The 16507-nt window shown below is 46.0% G+C and overlaps 1 protein-coding gene across 7 annotated transcripts; it reads left to right on the forward strand.

Moving 5' to 3' along the window:
- Positions 1-3694: 3694 nt before the first annotated feature.
- Positions 3695-16147, forward strand: ZDHHC4 (zinc finger DHHC-type palmitoyltransferase 4). Of its 7 annotated transcripts, none has more exons than XM_066273390.1 (8): positions 3695-3765; positions 4308-4412; positions 5008-5131; positions 6673-6746; positions 7448-7626; positions 10180-10305; positions 12521-12765; positions 15698-16147. In XM_066273390.1, the coding sequence occupies exons 2-8, from the start codon at positions 4354-4356 to the stop codon at positions 15986-15988; spliced, it is 1098 nt and encodes a 365-aa protein (XP_066129487.1). In that variant the 5' UTR covers positions 3695-3765; positions 4308-4353; the 3' UTR covers positions 15989-16147. The 7 variants fall into 7 exon arrangements, with proteins under 7 accessions (XP_066129487.1, XP_066129491.1, XP_066129489.1 ...); XM_066273394.1 differs by having other exon boundaries at positions 12632-12765; XM_066273392.1 differs by having other exon boundaries at positions 3713-3765; positions 4308-4438.
- Positions 16148-16507: the final 360 nt, after the last annotated feature.

Below are 16507 nucleotides of genomic sequence, written 5' to 3' on the forward strand. Positions count from 1 at the left end.
CTTGAGGACAGGGTCATCAGCTTGAGCGTGGGGTCACTGGCTCGAGCCTAGGATCCTATATAGATATGATGTCATGGTCGCTGGCTTGAGTCCAAGGTCGCTGGCTTGAGCAATGGGTCACTCACTCTGCTGTAGCCCCCCGGTCAAGGTACATATGAGAAAGCAATCAACGCACAAAGAAGGTGCCGCAACAAAGAATTGATGCTTCTCATCTCTCTTCCCTCTCCCTTCCTATCTATCTGTCCCTCTCTCACTCAAAAAAATAAAAATAAAGTTTACATTTTTTATGTTTATGTAAATAGACAATAGCAAGTTAACAGAGTAAAATGTAGTCTTTTTCTTTGCTGTTATTTATATATTTCTATAGGATTTTAGTGAGTTAAAAAAATATGAGGTGGAGGAAGAGCTGGGTGACTACATGTTTCCATCAGGGAGAGGGTGTTTGCAGTTGCAAGTTACAGAAAATGTAATTCATATGGGCTTGAAAATATAAGAGGACTTCCGGCTCATCCAGCTCTGAAGTGCAGAAGTGTGCAGGCTTCAGACACTGCTCACGCAGGGCTCTGATTTCCTTTCTCTGTGCCTCCCGTGTCCAACCCTCTGCTCCCCAGTGTGCAGGTGTCAACCTCCATCTGGCTTTCCTCATAGTCCCAACATAAGGACAGTGAAGCCACAGGCTTCCTCCTTATGAACTTTATTCAAAATAAGGGACGCAAGATTTAAAGTGCTTAGAACATTACCTAAAACACAGTAAGTGTTGTAAGTGTTGGTTAAGTAAATAAATTTTTTAAAAGCCATTTCATCCAACAGAATGGTAAATATTAAAGGAATTGATCTATTAAATGTTGGCAAGGATTTGGAGAAACAGGCTCTCACAGACGTTTGTAGCTGCAGATCAATTTAGTAGTATTTATTAAAATTAAAATTGCCTACATGTTCTTTTGGCCCAGAAATTCTACCTAGAAAAATACGTCTACTTGTGTAATGAAGCTCATGACCACGGCAGCATTGTTTGTAACAGGAACTGAAATTAACCTGAATGTTTAGTTCCTAATAGAATGGTTGTGTTAGAGGTTGCAAAGTGATCGCCATTGAGCAGAATTTGTTTTGCAGGTGTGTTGTGCTCAGCCTGAACAGTGTTTTAAAATTCTTAGTTTCCAGGCCCTGGCCGGTTGGCTCAGCAGTAGAGCATCGGCCTAGCGTGTGGAGGACCCGGGTTCGATTCCCGGCCAGGGCACATAGGAGAAGTGCCCATTTGCTTCTCCACCCCTCTCCCTCTCCTTCCTCTCTGTCTCTCTCTTCCCCTCCCGCAGCCAAGGCTCCATTGGAGCAAAGATGGCCCGGGCGCTGGGGATGGCTCTGTGGCCTCTGCCCCAGGAGCTAGAGTGGCTCTGGTCGCAACATGGCGACGCCCAGGATGGGCAGAGCGTCGCCCCCTGGTGGGCAGAGCGTCGCCCCATGGTGGGCGTGCCGGGTGGATCTCGGTCCGGCGCATTCGGGAGTCTGTCTGACTGTCTCTCCCTGTTTCCAGCTTCAGAAAAATGCAAAAACAAACAAACAAAAAAACCACTTAGTTTCCAACACTAAAAAATTAGGGGATTTATTTTAAAATCTGCATTTTCAAACACTCATATAGCACTGGAATTCAAGTTAACAATCCATTGGTCAGTGTAAGTAGCAACTTTTGCTTGGAACAAAACATACCTGCTCCACTTTGTCACTTGACTGATTTGTCGTTACCTGCATTGCCCCTGTTGGCACTGGAGTTTGGGACCCTGGCAGAGGAGTACGGGTCAGCTAGGTAATGAAATGCATATAGTGCGGTAAATACAGTGGAGTAGATATACATGTTGTAGCGTGGAAAGATCATACACATACCTGTACTGTTGAGTAAAGAAAAAAAAAAGCCAGATAGAGAACTCTTACTTATAAGATGATTCAATTTTTATAAACAACAAATAATATATTAGTATATATACACTAGAATGTGAACTATAAAGTTCAGGGATTTTTATGTTTTATTGCTATGTTCCTAGTGCCTAGCACAGCGCCTGCCATATATTGGAAACTCAATACATTTTTTTTTTTGACGGAGACAGAGAGGGTCAGAGAGAGGGACAGTTAGGTAAACAGACAGAAAGAGAGATGAGAAGCATCAATTCTTTGTCGTGGCACCTTAGTTGTTCATTGATTGCTTTCTTATATGTGCTTTGACCTGGGGGCTACAGCAGAGCAAATAACCCTTGCTCAAGCCAGTGACCTTGGGCTTCAAGCCAGCAACCATGTGGTCAGGTCTATGATCCCACGCTCAAGCCAGTGACCTCATGCTCACGCTGGTGACCCCGTGCTCAAGCCACATGAGCCCACGCTCAAGACGGCAACCTCGGGGTTTCCAAACTGGGTCTTTCGCGTCCCAGTCCGATGCTCTATCCACTGTTAATACATTCTTGTTGGATAAACATTTATGTATAATTGTACTAGACTTTGGAGGATACACACTACATAAGTGATTCTGTCAAGGAACTGGAATTTGGGAGAGGTAGTAGACAAGGGGAGATTGTTTTTGATTCTTTTATAAGAACATAATATTGTATTACTTTCACAAATTAAAGAAAAAATAATAAAAGGCAACTCAGCACATAGGCGACCAAACCATGATTCAGTTAGTCTCAACTGAAGTCATCCAGAAACAAATGAATGGGGATAAAAATAAAGTTCTGCATTTGAGCCAAAAAAGCTAACTCAAAATATTTAACCTCCAGCTCAGAATTAACCAGCAGGGTGACCAGTGAGCTGGAGGCACTGATGATCCAGCCCACTCCGGATGTGATGAGGCTTCATCCATAACCACAGTCTTCTCCGGTGACATTCCATCTTCTGATTTTTTTTTTCCAATTCCGTGTCTATAAGTTCATAAAGCCCTTGCATACAATGTATCAGAAGGTGCCCAGCTCCATAAATTTTTTTCAAAAGGAAAAAGCTTTTTCTTTTGGGGTAGGCAGCAAAGCCAGGTAGAAAAAGTAAGAGTTTAAAGTCAGTGTATGGAGATCAGACATTTTCCCTCAAAGGGATAGGTCTGGCTCAGTTAGGTCTTCAGAGGTGTCAAGAATAGATTGGTCTCGGCCGGTTCAGAAGCGTTCAGAGCAAAGAACACCCCACAGGGGCCTTCTCAGTGCTATGTTTGGAAGCAGCTCTTCTCACCCCAGGTTAAACTGTCATTAAACAGCTTTCCGTCTCATCCTCCAGGTTTGTTGTCAAGCAATTGTCACTGCTCCCAGGGGCTGAATGTTCAGAGCTGTTCCGAAACAGCAGGGGTAAAGATCCCAACGGTGTGGCTAGCAGAAAGCAAAGCCAACTGTCCAGCACGAAGACACAGTGTATGAACCCCTAAGTGTGCCTGTCCTGGGCTGCCCGGGGCCGCTGCTCGGCTTGGAAGCCGAGCCCTCACTGGGCGGTTCGGTCCGCTTCACAACACCGGCGCCCGGGGCGGTCTTCTTGCAAGATTTCTGGCAACAGCGCTCTCAACTCCGATTTACCAGCGGTCAGACTCAACTACCGTCCGCAGGCGCCGAACCACACGACCACAGACACCCCTGCACACCCACCGCACTCTATACAGCCCGTCGCGGCTGCCCCACTTCTGCCGGAAGTCCGGCTGGCACGCAAGCGTCGCGTGTGACGTCATGCACCCGACGGAAGTCAGGGGGCGGGCCCTGGAGGCGCCGGTGTATGGTAACCTGGTTTGGGGGTTGGTCGCCCTTGGAGGTAAGGCGTCCTCCCCTGGACGCTTTGATGCCGGAGCTGTGCCGGGGCTGGCCGTCCTTCAGACCGCCCTCCCACTTGTGTATGTGGGGAGGCGCAGCCCACTTCCACCCCGCCTAGCTCCGGGACGCTCACAGTGTTCCCTTCGAGCCTTCTGCACCCTGCCACCCACCCTAGTTCCGGCCCCCCCCCCCCGGGGGAAAGCTCCCGCGGCGGGGCCCCCCCTCCGGGACCCTAGGATAGAGAGTAGTTTCGGGGAGACCCTTCTGTCGGGTCCCCCAGCATGGGCACCTCAGGAATAGGTATCTAAGCCTCCCAGTTCATTGCTTCCCAGTTAGCTTTTTCTCCCGAAGCCTCATAAGCCCGTTCACCCTGCGGGGTCTCCACGTCCCCCGACTTCCAAATTCTTTCCCATAGTGTATTCCAACCCCTGACTCCTGTTACGTGAGTCGTCTTATGTGAGTGTTGATGTGTGGCTGCAGCCAGGTTTGGCCTCCTGGAGGAACCACGCCTCTGCCATCGTTGGGTGTCACCTCTTGTTCCAGGCGTTGACCTCTGCACGAGAGGAGATGCCGTCTGAATTCTCTGTGAATGTTGGAAGGAGGAATGCCAGAGCTGCCTGCTGAGAATTACCTAAACAAGAGGAATATGTAGGCTGGGGACCCTGAATCACCTCGTGAGAATTGCTGTTCTTTGTTTACTTTGATCTCATGAAGAGTTTCCAGTTTGGTTATCTCAGTTGGAAACCTGGCCCAGAATCATATTTACTAAGGCCGAAAGTAACCATCTCCGGCTTCTTAATGCAGGCTTATATCCATAGATCCCTTTGTAGACAGGATGCCTGATCCCGGCCTTTGAGGGTCTCCAGGGGATGCTTGTTCCAATTGCATTGTCAACAGATCCGTTTGACTACTTATCTGTGTGAATATTTATATTTAAGGAAGTGAAAGAATGATTTGCTGTTGGGGGGAGGTGAAAGGTGGATGCGTTTTGCATATTCTTCCCCACTTTATTTTGAAATTGCAGATAGGAAAGGCCCCACAGTAAACCACAGTGGTTTGACTAGATAACTTTTGAAGGAGAGAGAGATCTCAGGCCTTCTGGGAGGCCTGACTGAAGAGGTAGTGTGTGTTTATGAGCTGATAAATTTTGGGGGGGAGGAGTCATTTAGGAAATTGATGTCTGAGAATACGAGCCATGGGATGACTCCCTCAGTATAGTCATACTCTCTCTGTTTTCTTGTAGCCCCAGGATGGACTTTCTGATTCTCTTCTTGTTCTATGTGGCTTTAGTGCTGATTGGTGGCGTTATGACCTGCATCTGCTCAAAAACCCAATACCTGAAAGGCCTGGTCAAGGGAGGTGCACAGGTGACAATGATGCTTTGAGACCACTGGATTTTGACTATCACCAGTCTGAAAGGCTCATCAGTTTCCTGACAGAATGGGAAAAAGATGCCATTTTAATTCAACTATTCTCCTGTTCTTTCATTTATGGCAATTGTAGTATATTCCAAAGTGTGTGTGTGTGTGTTTGTTTTCTCCTTATTATTGTTGAAAGTAATTTTTTGTATTGATGCTTTGAGATAGATAAGGTACATTTTTTTTTCTCCGAAGTTAGAAGCAGGAAGGCAGTCAGACTCCTGCATGCGCCCTACCGGGATCCACCCGGCATGCCCACCAGAGAGTGATGCTCTACCCATCTGTGGTGTTGCTCCATTGCAACTGGAGCCATTCTAGCACCTGAGGCAGAGGCCATGGAGCCATCCTCAGCGCCCGGGCCAACTTTGCTCCAATGGAGCCTTGGCTGTGGGAGGGGAAGGGAGAGACAGAGAGGAAGGAGAGGGGGAGGGGTGGAGAAGCAGATGGGCGCTTCTCCTGTGTGCCCTGGCCGTGAATCGAACCCTGGACTTCCATACAATGGGCCAATGCTCTACCGCTGAGCTAATCGGCCAGGGCCAACAAGGTACCTTTTTTTTTTTTTTTTTGTATTTTTCCGAAGCCAGAAACGAGGAGGCAGTCAGACAGACTCCTGCATGCGCCTGACCAGGATCCACCCGGCACGCCCACCAGGGCGCAATGCTCTGCCCATCTTGAGGCGTTGCTCTGCTGCAATCAGAGCCATTCTAGCGCCTGAGGCAGAGGCCACAGAGCCATCCTCAGCGCCTGGGCAAACTTTGCTCCAATGGAGCCTTGGCTGTGGGAGGGGAAGAGAGAGACAGAGAGGAAGGAGAGGGGGAGGGGTGGAGAAGCAGATGGGCGCTTCTCCTGTGTGCCCTGGGCGGGAATCGAACCCAGGACTCCTGCACGCCAGGCCGACGCTCTACCACTGAGCCAACCGGCCAGGGCAAGGTACCATTTTTAAGGCTGGCTCTTTCTCTCTGGATTTGATGCCTGTAATTGGGCATGGAGTTGGCAGCAGTGCTGCCTGGAAGGACCTGATGGTGAAACTGGGGGAGGGGGGATCGGAGCAGAAAACTGATCATTGGGCTGCTGACACTCCTTCAGGGAGCAAAGGGAGCAAAATTGGGGTGAGCAGCCATTGGGAAGGGTTCACTTTCACTTGGGAAGGACCTGGGATAATGGCCAGGAATCTGGAGGTGGGCTTTGGAGTGTAGGATGGAACCCAAGGTAGGGAAAGGAGTGGCAGTTACATTGAGCATTACCCAATCCATCCGCTCTGCTCACCTCCCTAACATGGACCTTCTTTTAGGGTTGGGTTGGAAAATGGAGGAGCAGGCTTTCAAAGAAAGGCCCACTGGGGGAAGCCTTATTCCTCGTAAATCTCTCCTCTGCCTGTATGCAGAAACACAATATCACCAGTATTGCCAGCTGAACACGAAGCAGCTAATTTGGGTGGCAGGGAGGAGAATGAAAATGAAATGGAAAGTTTCTCTGTTCTTTTGTTTCAGGCATTTTCCTATATGATTCCAGGATGCCTTCAGAGAGCCATGCTAGGATTGCTTCATTACCTCTTTCATACACGGTAGTTATATTTGGGTGTAAAAAGTATCTTCTTTTCTGTTTTGATTGTTAATTTGTTGCTATCCTGTAGCGTCAGGAAGCTCTTTGTGGTTTCTAGCATGGTACCGAGAAGGATGGTACAAAGGATGGGAATCCTGGATTCCAAACCTTTACTTATAGATAATCTGCTCTTCTCTCTGAGAGTTGACATGTTTACTTGTATTCCATGGTGGGGTTTTTTTTTTTTTTGTAATTGATTTTAGAGAAAGGAGGAGGATGGGGAGAAGCCAAGAAGCAGCAACTTTTAGTTTCTTCTAATATGTGCCCTGACCAGGCCAGTCCAGGGTTTCAAACCAGCGCCCTCAGCATTCCAGGTCGACACTTTATCCACTGCGCCACCTCCGGTCATGCGATGGGTTTGTTTTTAAAGAGTAGTGTTTAGAGAATGGGAAAATAGTGATAGGAACTTCTGTAAAAATGAATACATCCTGATACTGAGCTCTCAGTTCCCAATACGGATGATAATAATAATGGGTAGCATTTACTGAGTACTTACTATGTGCTGGGCGCTATGCCAAATGTTTCGCCTAGTTTCTTATGTAATTCTTGCTGTCATCTTAAGGCCAAAGGAAGTAGTTGGCCCTTGGTTCAACTTGCCTCAGCACTGTATAATTTCTTCATGAAGAAGCCGCAGGAACAAGCCACATGCCTATTTCCTTTCAGAAACTACGCCTTCGTCATCCTGCACCTCATCTTGCAAGGACTGGTTTATACAGAATACACCTGCGAAATATTTGGCTACTGTCAAGAGCTGGACTTCTCTATGTGTTACCTTCTTCTGCCCTATCTGCTGCTGATTGTAAACCTGGTTTTTTTCACCCTGAGTTGTGTAACTGACCCTGGTAAGTTGAGGCTCTTAGTCTAGACAGTTCTACTGTCAATCTTAGTAATAGTGCTGCATACAGGTAGTGATCCCTAGAAGGACTTTGCAAAAGTATTGCTATTTAGGGTTTGCATGATCTTTCAGTTTTGAGTGTTTTCTAATTTTTTTTGCTTCCTTCTTTGACCCATGGGTTATTTAGAACAGTTTAAAATTTTCCATATAAATTTTTTAGCTTAATTTTTTTGATATTTCCACTTGTATTTTATAGTGAGCTGTGGTCTGTAGGATACTATTTATTTTGAAAATTTTATTGATATTTGCCTTATGCCTGGACAAAAACCATGGGTTTTTGTAAGTGGCCCATGTGTGATTGAAAAGAATTTGTTCTTGGATGTAGAGAACTGTGTAAGTTCATTACATCAGCTTTAATTATGTCCAAATCTTTTATATTCATACTAATTTTTTTTTTGTTTGATCAGTTACTAAGAGAGGTAGGTTATCTCATTCTGATGGTAAATTTGACAGATTTCTTCTAAGTTTTTTTTTTTCTTCATATTTTTTCAAAGTTAAAAGCAGGGAGGCAGACAGACTTCAGCATGTGCCCAACCAGGATCCACCTGGCAAGCCCACCAGGAGACGATCCTCTGCCCATCTGGGGCGTTGCTCCATTTCAGCTGGAGCCATTCTAGCACATGAGGCAGAGGCCATGGAGCCATCCTCAGCGCCCAGGCCAACTTTGCTCCAATGGAGCCTTGGCTGCGGGAGGGGAAGAAAGAGACAGAGAGGAAGGAGAAGCACCCATCTGCTTCTCCTGTGTGTCCTAATCGGGAATCAACCCCGGGACTTCCACACGCTGGGCCAACGCTCTACCACTGAGCCAACCGACCAGGGCCTCTTCTAAGTTTTTGCTTCACATATTTTGAAATTAGTGTATTTGTATGTGTGTATGTGTACTACTTATATATATTCTTATTGGATGCATTCAACTTAAGAGTCAGTATTATCTGTTCTTTGAATCATTTTTTTTTATAGAGAAAGAGATAGAGGGACAGATAGAGACAGACAGACAGGAAAAGAGAGAGATAAGAAGCATCTTCATTGCGGAGTCTTCTTAGTGGTTCATTGATTGCTTTTTCATATGGGCCTTGACCCGGGGACTGCAGCCAAGCCAGTGACCCCTTGCTCAAGCCAGCAACCTTGGGCTCAAGTCAGCAACCTTGGGCTTCAAGCCAGTGACTTTTGGGGTCAAGCCAGTACCATGGGGTCATGTATATGATCCCACGTTTAAGCCAGTGACCATGCACTCAAGCTGGTGACCTTGGGGTTTCAAGCCTGGGTCCTCTGTGTCCCAGGATGATGCTCTATCTACTACACCACTGCCTGGTCAGGCTCTTCTTTGAATCTTTTTCAATATATGAGCTTCTGTCAGCATTAATTTTTTCAAGGCTCTTTTGTCTGATATTAATATTATTACACTATATTTTTTATTGATATTTGCTTGTTTTCCCCCATTCTTTGAACTATTAACCTTTCCTATACTTGAAGTATTAAATGTCCATCAACTAGTGAATAATAAATATGGTATGCCTATACAATGGACCATTATTCAGCAGTAAGAAGGAATGAAGTACTTATACCTCCTACAACATGGGTGAATCTTGGAAATACTATGTTAGTGAAAGAAGCCAGATACAAAAGACCACATAGTGTGTGATTCTCTTTATATGAAATATCCAAAAGAGGCAAATTCATGGAGACAGATGTACTGATTAGTGGTTGCCAGAGAGGTTAAGGGATTTGAGTGAAATAGGGAGTGACTGCTAAAGGGTTTCTTTTTTTTTTTTTGTATTTTTCTGAAGCTGGAAACGGGAAAAGACGGTCAGACAGACTCCCGCGTGCGCCCGACCGGGATCCACCCGGCACGCCCACCAGGGGCGACGCTCTGCCTACCGGGGGGCGATGCTCTGCCCCTCCGGGGCGTCGCTCTGCTGCGACCAGAGCCACTCAAGCGCCTGGGGCAGAGGCCAAGGAGCCATCTTTGCTCCAATGGAGCCTTGGCTGTGGGAGGGGAAGAGAGAGACAGAGAGGAAGGAGAGGGGGAGGGGTGGAGAAGCAAATGGGCGCTTCTCCTATGTGCCCTGGCCGGGAATCAAACCCGGGTCCCCTGCACGCCAGGCCAACGCTCTACCGCTGAGCCAACCGGCCAGGGCTAAAGGGTTTCTTTCATGCTCTGTCATTTTGGGAGTGATGAGAATTGTTAAAATTGTGATAGTCCCTGCACAACTGTGTGAATATACTAAAAACCATCAAATTGTACATTTTACATGGATAACTTGGATTTTTTATTTGTATCTTATTAAAGCTGTTTAAAATTATAAAAATTATTTAAAATACACTGCTCACAAAAATTAAGGGATATTTTATCACTTCATATTCATTTTGAAATATCCCCTAATTTTTGTGAGCAGTAAATTAAATATAGCAGTTTTATTTGTGCTATGTCAGGACCAGTTTTGCGACTGTCCCGTCCACTGTGTCGCTTGGAACTGAGGTTCTTCCTTACTTTCTTCAGGTACTGTAACAAAAGCAAACGAATTATCGTTTCTTCAAGTCTATGAATTCAGCGAAGCCATGTTCCCAAAGAACAGGAGGTGCTCTACTTGTGGCGTGCGGAAACCAGCGCGGTCCAAGCACTGCAGTAAGTGTGGCTGGGGCAGCAGGGGACCAAGCGGACCAGGGGGACCAGGGGGCTCCTTCCGTCCGTCCGTAAGGGGGTTATTGCAGAGGTCGGAAACCAGAGCCAGTTGACTCCCAGACAGGGGACAGCCCCTGGTGGTAGAGACCGCACAGTGGTTTCTTTCAGATGACCAGAGTGGAGGTCTTATGTTCTTGTATGTGGGCAGCCCTCGGTCCTGGGCATGACAGCCCTTCCTGTGCCACGTGGCAGCGCATGCTGGCCAAAGGCTGCTTCTGCGGGATGTGGTGCTTGCAGAGCTCAGTCCTGGCAGAGTCTGTTCTTCTGGGGAGTTACTACACCCTTGACGAGTGCTGGCCAAGAGAAATATGTGAGCCACATATATAATCTTAAATTTTCTAGTAGGCACATGACAAAAGTAATAAGGAATAGGAGAAATTAATTAAAAAAAAAATTGCCTGACCAGGCGGTGGCACAGTGGATGGAGCGTCGGACTGGGATGCAGAGGACCCAGGTTCAAGACCCCAAGGTCACCAGCTTGAGTGCAGACTGATCTGGCTTGAGCAAAGAAAGAGCTCACCAGCTTGGACCCAAGGTCACTGGCTCAAGCAAGAGGTTATTGGTCTGCTGAAGGCCCGCAGTCAGGGCACATATGGGAAAGCAATCAATGAACAACTAAGGTGTCACAATGAAAAACTGATGGTTGATGCTTCTCATCTCTCTTCGTTCCTGTCTGTCTGTCCCTATCTATCCTTCTCTCTGACTCTCTCTGTCTCTATAAAAAGAAAAAAAAAATTTTTTTATTTAGTGAGAGGAGGGGAGGCAGAGACAGACTCCCGCATGCGCCCCGCCGCAATGCTCTGCCCATCTGGAGTGTTGCTCCGTTGCTCAGCAACCAAGCTCTTCTTAGCTCCTGAGGTGAAGGCCATGGAGCCATCCTCAGCACCCAGGGCCAACTTGCTGCAATTGAGCCATGGCTGCAGGAGGAGAAGAGAGAGAGAGAAGGGATAGGGGGAGGGGTGGAGAAGCAGATGGGAGCTTCTCCTGTGTGCCCTGGCCGGGAATCAAACCCAGGATATCCACATGCTGAGCCGACACACTACCAATGAGCCAACCAGCCAGGGCCGTGAAATTAATTTTAATCATATAATTTATTCAACCTGACTTATTTAAAATACTATTTTAACATGTAATCAATATTGAAAAAATCATTCATGGGATAGTTTATATTCTCTCTTTTTTTTTTTTTTGTATTTTTCTGAAGTTGGAAATGGGGAGGCAGTCAGACTCCTGCATGCGCCCGGCCGGGATCCACCCGGCATGCCCACCAGGGGGCGATGCTCTGCCCATCTGGGGTGCTGCTCTGTCACAACCAGAGCCATTCTAGCACCTGAGGCAGAGGCCATAGAGCCGTCCTCAGCGCCCAGGCCAACTTTGCTCCAATGGAGCCTTTGCTGTGGGAGGGGAAGAGAGAGACAGAGAGGAAGGAGACGGGGAGGGGTGGAGAAGCAGATGGGCGCTTCTCCTGTGTGCCCTGGCCGGGAATCGGACCCGGAAGTCCTGCACGCCAGGCTGACGCTCTACCACTGAGCCAACCGACCAAGGCCTATATTCTTTTTTTTATGTTAAGTCTTTGTATCTGATCTGTATTTTCTGTTAAAGCATCTCTCATCCAAACACTAAATTTCCTTTGGAAATACTGGATCTGTGTTTAGTTTTCATAAAATTTATAATTGGAAGAGCAGATTCACTTATCCAAGCTATTCCAAACACTCTTAAAAGTTTTTCAGTAACTGAATCGGTACCAAATGTCATTTCTTTTAATATCCACATCAACATTGACATAATGGTTTATCTTTATTAGAAGAACTGATTTGACTTCAAAGTGAAAGCATTAGTTTTAAAACTGCCTAAGTGAATTCACTGCTTCTTATGTCATTATTATTACTGAACTCAAAAGGAATATCGCACAAATCGAAAAACAACTGTAAATTTACTGATGTCAACGAAGTATTTTTTCAAATGTATCTCTTAGCCCCATATCAAGTGCTTAGTACTCAAGTGTGGCTAGGCTAATGGCTGCTGTACTGGACACTGTAGTCCTAACAAGCTTGGTGACAGTAGCTGCCATTTTCCGCACCTCATACAGCCAGCAGCCAGTTTGTAGAAATGTCAGTCGGCGTGCATGGTGGTGTTGTGGCTCTCCGTTTCTGTGCAGGTGTGTGTAACTGGTGTGTCCACCGCTTTGACCATCACTGTGTTTGGGTGAACAACTGCATTGGGGCCTGGAATGCCAAGTACTTCTTCATCTACCTCCTGACTTTGACAGCATCAGCAGCCGCCATGGCCACTGTGAGCGCCGTGTTTCTGGTCCAGTTGGTGATGGTGTCGGACTTGTACCTGGGGACTTACGTTGATGACCTTGGACACTCCCAGGCTATTGACACTGTTTTTCTTGTTCAGGTAATTATGTTGTGGGTTGTGTGTTTCTAACTCCTGGTTTCAAAATAGGAAAAAGGATTTTTGTTTTCCCAGTAAAAATATAAAGCCATTCCCTTTTTTTTAGTTTTAACTTTATTTATTAGAGCGAAAGACAGGAAGAATGGAGAGAGATGAGAAGCATCAACTCATAGTTGCAGCACTTTAGTTGTTCACTGATTGCTTTTCATCCGTGCCTTGACTGGGGGCTCTAGCCGAACCAGTAATCCCTTGCTCAAGCCAGTGACCATGGGATCACATCAATGATCCCACACTCAAGCCAGAGACCTTGGGGTTTCAAACCTGGGACCTCAGTGTCCCAGGTCAGCACTCTTATCCACTGTGCCACCACTGGTCAGGCTAACTTTATTTTTAATTTTTTGATTGATTTTAGACAGAGGAAGGGGGGGAGAGGGAGAAGCATTCATTTGTTCCACTTACTTGTGAATTTATTGGTCGTTTTCCTGTACGTATCCTGACCAGGGATTGAACCTGCAACCTTGGTTTCTCGGGACAACACTCTGACTGAGATAACCAATCAGGGTCACTTTTAAAAAATTGATATATAATTTATTAAAATTAGTAAATCACATACCATAAAATTCACCATTTTAAAGTATACAATTCAGTGGTGTTAGTATAAGCAGAATTGTGTAGCCATCACCACTAATTTCAGAATACTTTATCACCCCAAAAGAAACCCACACCTATTAGCAGTCACTTGCATTCCATTCTCCCTCCAACCATGGCAACCACTAGTCTGCTTTCTGACTATGGACTTGCCTCTTCTGGACGTTCCATATAAATGAAGTCATACAATATGTGGCCTTCTGGACTGGCTGGGTTCACCGATCATAACGTTTTTAAGGTTCATCCTTTTATTTTATTTTATTTTATTTTATTTTATTTATTTATTTTAAGTGAGAGAGAGACAGGCAGGACAGGAGAGAGATGATGAGAAGCATCAACTTGTAGTGTGTCAGTTTAATCGTTCATTGATTTCCTCTCATACATGCCTTGACCAGAGTAGGGGGAGGTGCTCAATCCAAGCCAGTGACCCCTTGCTCAAGCCAGTGATCTTGGGCATCCAGTCAGCCACCATGGGATCATCGACATGATCCCATGCTCAAGCCGGTGTCCCCACGCCCAAGCTGGTGAGCCTGCGCTCAAGCCAGCGACCTCAGAGTTTTGAACCTGGGCCCTCAGTGTCCCAGGTGGCTGCTCTATCCACTCTGTCACCACCGGTCAGGCAAGTATTTGCTTTCTGTTTTTGTATTCTTTTTTATAAAAAATGTTTAGTCTTTATTGTTAAATATTTTCTTTGTAACTTCACTTAGAAATTCTCCCGTTAAGTTTGATAATCATTTGCTTCTCTTTTTTCCTAATTTTCTAAAATGCAGAACTCTAGGAATTCTTTATTTTGTTTAGTATAAAAAAATAATGTATAAAAATTTAAGCAGTCAGAGGTGTTTAAAATGAAAAGAGGGAGAGGTTGCCTGACCAGGCGGTGGCGCAATGGATAGAGCGTCAGACTGGGATGCAGAGGACCCAGGTTCGAGACCCCAAGGTCGCCAGCTTGAGCGCAGGCTCATCTGGTTTGAGCAAAATTCCACCAGCTTGAGCCCAAGGTTGCTGGCTCCAGCAAGGGGTTACTCGGTCTGCTGAAAACCCGCAGTCAAGGCACATATGAGAAAGCAATCAATGAACAACTAAAGTGTTGCAACACGCGATGAAAATCTAATGATTGATGCTTCTCATCTCTCCATTCCTGTCTGTCTGTCCCTGTCTATCCCTCTCTCTGGCTCACTCTCTGTCTCTGTAAAAAATAAATTAAAAAAAAAAAAAAAGAGGGAGAGGTTGGAAATGAGTCAAATTGATCAAATTGATGAAAGGGTATAAACTTCCAGACCACAGATGATTAAGCCCTGGGGATGTAATGTGCAGTATAGTTAACTATAGTAACTATAGTTAACAATACTGTGTTGTATATTTTAAAGTTGCTAAGAGACTACCTCTTCAAAGTTCTCACCACAAAGAGCAATTGTAACTATGAGGTGCTGGATATGTTAACATTACTGTTGCTCACCTTAAACTTTTACAATGTTATATTTCAGTTATAGCTCAAAGCTGGGCAGGAACAGAAGAAAATTTAAAACATCTTGACAATTAAATGAAATGACAATTTACATTTCTCTCATCCTAGAGGCAACTGTTTCTGTAGTTTGATGTGTATATTTCAGGCTTTTCCTATGTTTGTTTATATTGCCATACATATCCACAGAGTCTTTTTTCCCCACACAGTCATCTTGGTGTCTGTACAAATAAGGTCCCACTCTGATCCTTGCATCTTGTCTTTCTCACTGGGCAATATATTACCAACATCTTTTCCATAGAAATTGACCTCATTTTAGCAGCTCCTTATTATTCCACAGTTCGTCCCAGAGTCTTACTCTTCCTCATGGATGGACATTTCACTTGTGCATTTTGGGAAGAGGGACTGTTAAAATCAGTGCCACTGCATAGTGTGTACCCTGGTACCTGTATCTCTGTGCCTCTTTTGTTTTGAGAGAGACTTTATTTTGATACATGAACTAAGATCTGAATTTATTTCTTTGTTTCTTTTAGAAGTCGCTAACTGGCATAGCACCATCTCCTGAGTACCCTTTCCCTTTTCCTCCAGTGTACACACTTCGTTTATCCCATGCGAGCTCTTGTATATCCTAGGATTTCTCGCTGGGCTGTTGGCCAAGTGCTGTGTGTGGTTCTGATTTGTATTCAGTAGGTCAGATGTGCGTGGAGATGGGTGTGCCGGGGAGGCAGCTGAGAGTCTTGTGAACAAGACCAGCGCTGGCGAGTACTGACCCTTACTTGTGTAAGCGCCCCACTGACGAATGTACTTCTTCTTCTTTGCCCCCAGTACCTGTTCCTGACCTTCCCAAGGATTGTCTTCTTGCTGGGCTTCGTCCTGGTGCTGAGCTTCCTCCTGGGCGGCTTTCTGTGCTTTGCTCTCTACCTGGCTGCCACCAACCAGACTACGAACGAGTGGTACAGAGGTGACCGTGCCTGGTGCCAGCAGTGTCCCCATGTGGCTGGGGCCCGGTCAGCAGAGCCCCCAGTCCACAGGAACATTTACTCCCACGGGCTTTGGAGCAACCTCAGGGAGATCTTTCTACCTGCTACTGCACATTATGAGAGAAAGAAGAAATGAGAATGGAAAGTGATACTGTTTTTTAAACAAAATGAAGATTTATTTATGCACATGGATACTTACTTTCTAAGCATTGTTTTTGTTTCTGTTTTCTGCTCTGTATTTATAAATCTGCTCACGGTGGTCAAAGAAGGGAAGATAAAAGTAAGGTTTACCGAGTGCCTGGTAGAAATCCCCCGTTTTCCTCTGTTCATTCAGCCTGTTGGAGCTACGCTTCTCTGAAATCCTGGTGACTTCTCAGAGGTTCCAGTTGACCTTGGTCTCCTGCTCTAGACTTAGACTCTAGGCTTCTGGACAGGAGGGGCCTTGTGGCCGTGTCCCCTGCTGTGCAGGAGGGTTTCCGCGGCTGGGAGTTGTGCCTGGCTATGCCTTCTTGATTCCCTTCCATCCCTCCCAGGGAAAGGCCTTGCCCCCACCCCCATCTCCTTACCCATAACCAGCATCCTCAGCCAGTCCTGCTGTGTGGTCAGTGTAGGCCTTTTACACAGGGCACACTTCTGTACTTGTGGCCACTGTCAA

The sequence above is a fragment of the Saccopteryx bilineata genome, chromosome 4 (genome assembly GCF_036850765.1).
Source record: "Saccopteryx bilineata isolate mSacBil1 chromosome 4, mSacBil1_pri_phased_curated, whole genome shotgun sequence".
Taxonomy (NCBI): Eukaryota; Metazoa; Chordata; class Mammalia; order Chiroptera; family Emballonuridae; genus Saccopteryx; species Saccopteryx bilineata.